Source organism: Ursus maritimus, unplaced genomic scaffold (assembly GCF_017311325.1).
Source record: "Ursus maritimus isolate PB19 unplaced genomic scaffold, ASM1731132v1 scaffold_6, whole genome shotgun sequence".
NCBI lineage: Eukaryota > Metazoa > Chordata > Mammalia > Carnivora > Ursidae > Ursus > Ursus maritimus.
Window position 1 is genome coordinate 47,122,437 of NW_024426774.1, and position 6,573 is coordinate 47,129,009.

General features: G+C 49.0%; 1 protein-coding gene across 4 annotated transcripts in view; it reads right to left on the minus strand.

Annotated features, from left to right (window-relative positions):
* Window positions 1-6,573, minus strand: part of SEMA4F (ssemaphorin 4F) — a 32,134-nt gene that overhangs the window by 5,574 nt on the left and 19,987 nt on the right. For all 4 annotated transcript variants that reach the window (XR_005832871.1, XR_005832870.1, XM_040623269.1 and 1 more), the window contains 2 exons: window positions 1,114-1,172; window positions 1-865 (listed from right to left, as the gene is read on the minus strand). The exon at window positions 1-865 is cut by the window's left edge. Coding sequence is in view for 2 of the 4 variants with exons in the window: in XM_040623269.1 (XP_040479203.1) it covers window positions 255-865; window positions 1,114-1,172 (670 nt within the window). In the remaining 2 variants the exon portion in view is untranslated. The remainder of the gene's footprint in view (window positions 866-1,113; window positions 1,173-6,573) is intronic.

The following is a 6,573-nucleotide window of genomic DNA, read 5'->3' on the forward strand; positions in this document are numbered from 1 at the left end:
TTCAGAGGGCAGAGGTGGGAAAAGTCCTGATTCACTGGAGACAGCAGCTCTGATCTCTCATGGGAATCAGAAGACCAAGCACAGGCTTGGCCCCAAGTCTAGCCAGGCCTGGAGAGGGCAGACATGGAAGTCTAGGTGATGACCCAAAGACCAAAGAGAACTCAGAGCCCATGACTGTATTCCAGGACCAGTACCCCCAGCATCTCGATGGTCATCCCCCTCCAGCGGTCACCCGTGCACTAGTAGTCACTTGCTTAGATGGACGTTTCATCACATGTGGCTAGAGGAGCCCCAGTAAGCCGAATGTGGGCTGGGCTCGGGCAAGGATCAAGCAGGAAGGGTGGAGGGAAGCCACCAAAGCCACTGCCCCTCTTGGCTAGGGCCAGGGGCAGCCGCTCATCTTCAGGAGAAGGAGAGGGAGGGTCCTGGCTGTAGCTCGTGGTCCCAGACGGTGGGGCCCCTAGGTCCAAGCCCACCTTGTCTCTAGCCAGAAGTTCCCTCTGTCGCCGTCGCTGCTGACGCCGACCAATCAGGAGGAGAGTCAGGGATGCTGCAAGAACCCCCAGGAGAAAGCCGGCCAGTCCAGCCCCTACTGTGTGGGCCTGACTTGGGGGACCCCGCTGGCTGCCCCACACCAAGCTGTAAGCAGCTACCACACGAGCCGCCCCCCCCTCCTGACACTCGCAGGCATAAGCACCCATGGCGCCTGGGGTTACCACCACCTCTAGCCCGTCCCGCCGGGGGGTAAGTGCAGTCACTCCACCGGGCTGGTGCCACACACAGGATGCCCATGCTGAACTTGGGGAACATGGCAAGACCACATGTGCTGCTGTAGCCACGGGAACTTCAAACACTACTGGGCGTTCTGCAGAGGGAGAGCAAAGACAACGAATGGTGGTAATGCTACCAGCTGGGATGTAATGCAGCGAACTGTGGCATGGTATCAGACACAAGAAGGGGCCATGGGAACAAAGATAAAAAGGGGATTCCCAAAGACAGTAAGACCATGGGTCACTGGCTGCCATATCTTCCAATTTTTAAAGTGGATCCCCAATAGACAGTGTTCTAGCCCCTTTCACCCACTCCACCCACATTCCCCTAAACCATACAGACCTCCAGGCTCTTTGGGACACAAAGAAGAGACATCTGCTGACTCTATGTCTTGGACCAGCCTGTATAGAAGAGAATATTTGGTAAATCCAGTGTCAACATCCTCTTCTACTATCCTCGGTACCAGTAACGTAATGGGATCACAGCTCCCATCATCTCATAAATCACTCCTGAAATGATCACTCAACATTCTCTTAATCAATAAAATTTCCCCCAATACCCTTTTTACTCCTCATGACACTGGCCATGATAAATTCTACACATATTTCCAGCAGACCACAGAGAATTAAATTTGCAGATCTGTTGGAAAGGTGTTTGGAGGGTGCTTCCAATGTTCCAAGAAATGTTATCTGGGTATCCACAACAAGATTTCTCTGGGTGAAAAAAAAAAAAAAACCATAAAAACTACAGTTAACATTTTTTCTATTAAGACAGAAAACTTCTTTTCTATAAAAGTTAAGCAAAATTCTACGAGGGTCAGGGAGATGACTTTTTTTTAACATATAATGTATTGTTTGTTTCAGGCGTAAAGGTCTGTGATTCATCAATCTTACACAACACACAGTGCTCCCCACAACACCCCAATGTTCATCACCCAGCCACCCCATCCCTCCCACCCCCCTCCACTCCAGCAACCCTCAGTTTGTTTCCTGAGATGAGGAGTCTCTTACGGTTTGTCTCCCTCTCTGGTTTCTCCTTGTTTCATTTTTTCCTCTCTTCCCCTGGGAGATGACTTTTTGTTTCATAAAAGCTGCTCATCTCTATGTAGGAACTTTCTGTCTCCAACACCTGTTGATGTCTATTAGCCTCTAATGGATCTGTTTCAAACAACACAATTCTGGTACTTCCAGGATATGCATGGATTGTGCCTGACACAGGGACAGCAGGACAGACTGCCCACTCTGAACTCCCTGTCACCACTCCCCAGAGGGAGACCTCCACCGAGCAATCCGTGGAGATCAAGTTCTATCTGAACACACAAAAGCCTCAACCAAAGATAGACTCCATTTGAGTGTTAACTCCTTGCACATGAATCAAGGCCCCTGAAATGAGCTCCAAGACTGGTAAGAATACATTACAGTCTTCTGAGTAAAACCACAGTCACTTGGTCTGGCTGAGAGTGGGGAACATGGGAAGCCATATGTGCAGCTATAGGCACAGGAACTCCACAGTCTGTTTTCCTCGCTTGCATGAATTGAGGTGCAGAGAAGTATGGACATGGTGGGGCTCCTGGGTGGCGCAGCTGGTGGAGCATCTGACTCTTGATACTGGCTGAGGTCATGATCTCAGACTCCTGGGATAGAGCCCCACCCACCTCGCCTCAGGCTCTTCACTCAACCGGGAGTCTGTTTCTCTCCTCCTCCCTCTGCCTTGGCGCCCTTACCCCTCACATGCGCTCTTGCTCTCTCTCTCTCAAATAAACAAATAAATAAATCTTAATAAAAAAAAAAAGTACCCACTTGGTAATGTCTTGTATTACAAAGAAATATACTAGCATATACACATACCCACACACCCCAACCCATATGTCTTAAGGGGACCCTGAGGCTCAAGTACACAGGATACCCAAGAACAACGAAATTCTTACTTTAATGGCTATTAAAACAATAAAGCCTTGCCTTGTCTTCGACATTTAAAAGTTCTCTCAAGAGAAACTACCAGATTAAAGCTCTTAATGAAAAACTGATTCCTAAAACAAGTACTTTTACTTCTAAAATATTGGTAACCTTATGGTTCAGTAATATGTAAAAATGTACTGTAAATTAACTGGGCTTCAAAATAGGAAATCTCAAAGTCAGTTTGAAAAAAATACTTTCCAAGCAATCGAATAAAAATGTTTCATTAAAGGGAATCTCACATAAAACGTAAAAGACTTCAGAAACACACCAATCAATTTCATTTGATGGACACAATTTGGATCCTAACTTAAGCAACTATCTTGAAGTCTACCCACTGAGATCACTGGAACACTGATTAGATGTCTCATGACATTAAGTTAATGGTATAATAGTGATAATATGGTTTTGTTTTATTTTTAATTCTATCTGTGTTAAAGATATATACTGCAAGATTTATGGATAAAGTGATACAATGTTTGAGATTTGCTATAAAATAACTGGGAGTAAGTGAGGGTATTGGTGAAGCAAGAGTGGCCAGGAGTTGATAGTTGTGAAGCTGAGCAATAGATGATATGAATTCACTGTATTTATTCTACTTTTGAATGTTTGAAATTCCTTATAATAAAATGTTTTTCAACAGAGTCCTTATCTTGGGGGGGGAATGCCTGGGCAGCTCAGTCGGTTAAGTGCTGACTTCAGCTCAGGTCATGATCCAAGGGACCTGGGATCGAGCCCCATGGCAGGCTCTACACTCAGTAGGGAGTCTGCTTGTCCTTCTGCCTCTCCTTCCATTCGTGCTTTCTCTCTCTCTCTCTCTCTCAAATAATAAATTAAATCTTTTTAAAAATTTAAAAAGAAAAAAAAGAGAGAGAGTCCTTACCTGGTAGAGATACATATTGAAATATTTCAGATGAATATGATGTCAGGGATTTGCTTCAATGTGACATACAATTTTAAGCTAGCTGCTGAGGGGAAAAGAGATGGTCGGATCCCCCAGTGGTCAAAAGGAGACCAACTAAGAGGTTGCCAGAGTAATCCGGTCAAGAAGTGGTGACAGTTTGGACTAGGGAGATAGCAGCAGAGAAAGGGGGGAGTGGCTGTGGACTGCAGACATGACGGATGGAGCTTGAGTCAGTACAAACTGCACGACAGCACAGGAAGTTCTGGCTGGGATGGAGGTTCCTTTTGTGCAATGATGAAAACCACAGGAAGAGCATGTGAAGGAAAGAGGAAACCACGGTGCATGCTAAGACCTGCTAAGCTTGAGTTGCTTGTGATGCCTTCCAAGGGAATATCAGGTAGGCGGTGAGAGAGGGAATCCCACAGCTCAACTAAAGACACATCAGTGGTGGTCAGCGGCACTCAGTGTCGAAGAGAATGGGAATGAGATCACTTAGAGAGTGTGTGGAAGTGTAAAGAGAGGACTGAACCCTGAGGAATACTGACATTCAGAAGTGGAACGGAAAAGGAATCAGTAAAGGAGACAGACCGGTGGGGGAGGGAGGAAATCCAGGAGAACGCGGAGTCATAGAAGGAAAGAGGCTCGAGTACCGCAAGGAAGTAAGGAACGAGCAATCAACAGTGCAAACACTTCTGAGAGCTCTTGTGTGTGGCAACCTGGAGCTCAGTCACCCGGTCAGGGCAGGTCCAGCACAGAGGCAAGGACAGTGATGAGGCAGCGCCAGATGTACAGACACACGAGTCAGTATGGACTGACAGATGGACACACAAGTGACACCAACAGAATACACACACAGAGGCAGGGCAGCATTAACAGATGAGAAATCCTTTTTTTTTAAGTAGTTCCACATGGGGGGAGCCTGGGTGGCTCAACTAGTTAAGCTTCCAACTCTTGATTTTGGCTCAGGTCATCATCTCAGGGTTGGGAGATCCAGCCCCGCGTCGGCCCTGCACTGAGCATGGAGCCTGTTTGGGATTCCCTCTCTCTCTCTCAACCTGTCCTTCTGCACCCCCGCCCTTTGCCTCCCACTTGCACTCTCTCTCAAAAAAATAAAATAAAATAAAATAAAATAATAAAATAAAATAAAATAAAAATAAAGTAGGCTCCATGCCCAACATGGGGCCTGAACTCATGACCCTGAGATCAAGAGTCGTAGGCTCTACCAACTGAGGAGCCAGGTGCCCCCACAGATGAGAAACAGACATAAACATGTGGATTGCCCTGGGACACCAGGCAAGAGACCAGCGCAGCAACACTCACCCGCCATGCTCCCCAGCATGGGCCACACACGTATCCAGCCGGAAGCTCCAGGCACAGACGGGGTCTTGGGCCAGAATGCACTCTGAGCAGCTCTGGAGACGGCCACAGTTGGTTGTGTTCACTTGTGTCACCTCAGTACGGGAGCCCACCAGGAGCCAGTTCTACAGGAGAGTGAGGAAGAAGAATATGCTGGATCTCCCAGACCTCAGGGTAGTAACTGGCTCTGGACTCAGATGTTCCCCCACCAGACTCCCCAAAATCTATAACTCACTTGAAACAATTTCATACTCTCAACTGGCTGTGGCTCTGGGAACAAGGCCAGATCCTCCAGGACACTGAGCTGGGCTCCAATCCGCACTGCTCGGTGGAGGTGTCCGTCGTCTAGGAAGCAGACAAGTGGCAAGACATAATGATAGAAGTGTACCCGTGCCTGGGGACTCTGACACCTGTACGTAGGGGAGCCGCTCTGTGACAGGAGCATGTGTACACAGATGGGCAACTCGCTTGACTATTAAACATACCTGTCCCCAGGTAGAGCACATCGTACTCTTTCCCTGAGAGGCTGGTCACCCTGTGGGCCACAACTCTGAGATAGGCTGTATCCGTAGTGACAAGCAGGGGATGGTCATCTGTTGGAAACACTGGCCTGTCCATGAGGGGGTGGTCCCGGATGAAGGTGAGCACACGATCAGGCAGCGAGAGTGATGAGCCAAACTGCTGGAGCTTCATGTTGTTGGTGATGCACTAGAGGAAACACAGGATGGGTGACAGTTTCCCAGGAGCCGGGAAGAGTCCGTGATGCTTAGTTGGGCCCTTCCTCTCCTGCGGCAATGCAGGCGTGAAGTGAAGAGATGCCCCACCCCCTCACCTCTCCAGGTCTGGGCTGGGGTACATCGTTGTCCATGACAGGCAGTCCCCTGTTGCAGTCATGTTTCAGGTCTCTGAAGGGACCATTCAGCACTGTCCGAATGTCTTGTGGTCGGAAGGCACAGACAGCAGAGATGGCCGCCCCCTCCCTGTAACAGTCACAGGTTGGAACCAGATATTTGGAGGGAACTAGGGAGCAGCAACTCATTCCCATCAAATGAGAGGACCCATGAGAAATGCCAAGGGAGCCATGCAGCCCACTCCAGGAAGAGCCCAGCCCCTCTGGAGCAGACAGCACTGGCACTGCACCCATCCCCCACATATCTCCCACCCAATAACTCTCCCCCACGCCAGGCCCCCTCACCACTGGGAGGAAAAAATGCCATAAAAGATGGGGGTCTCCGATCCATGCTCAGGTCGGAGAATGGCCACATCGTGCAGAACACTGGAGGCCCGGCCATGCTCAGGCCCTGGACATAGCAGGTCAGCCTTCAGAAATGTCGTCCATCGGTGCTGGAGAGTCTTCCGGCCTCCAAGGTCCCCCTGGGGTGACAAGCGCATAGGAAGTTCTCTTTAGAAGACCAACATTGTGGGAGGCATGTGGACACCAATATAGGTTTCCCTGTCTTCAGGGCGAACACAGACAGACGGGAAGACAGATGCAAGAAACGCAAGGATGGAGATACAGAGTACTGCAGGGGCTAAGGAGGTCCGGGGCTGGTCGGGGTCACAGTAACCATGATGGTGACTGAGTTC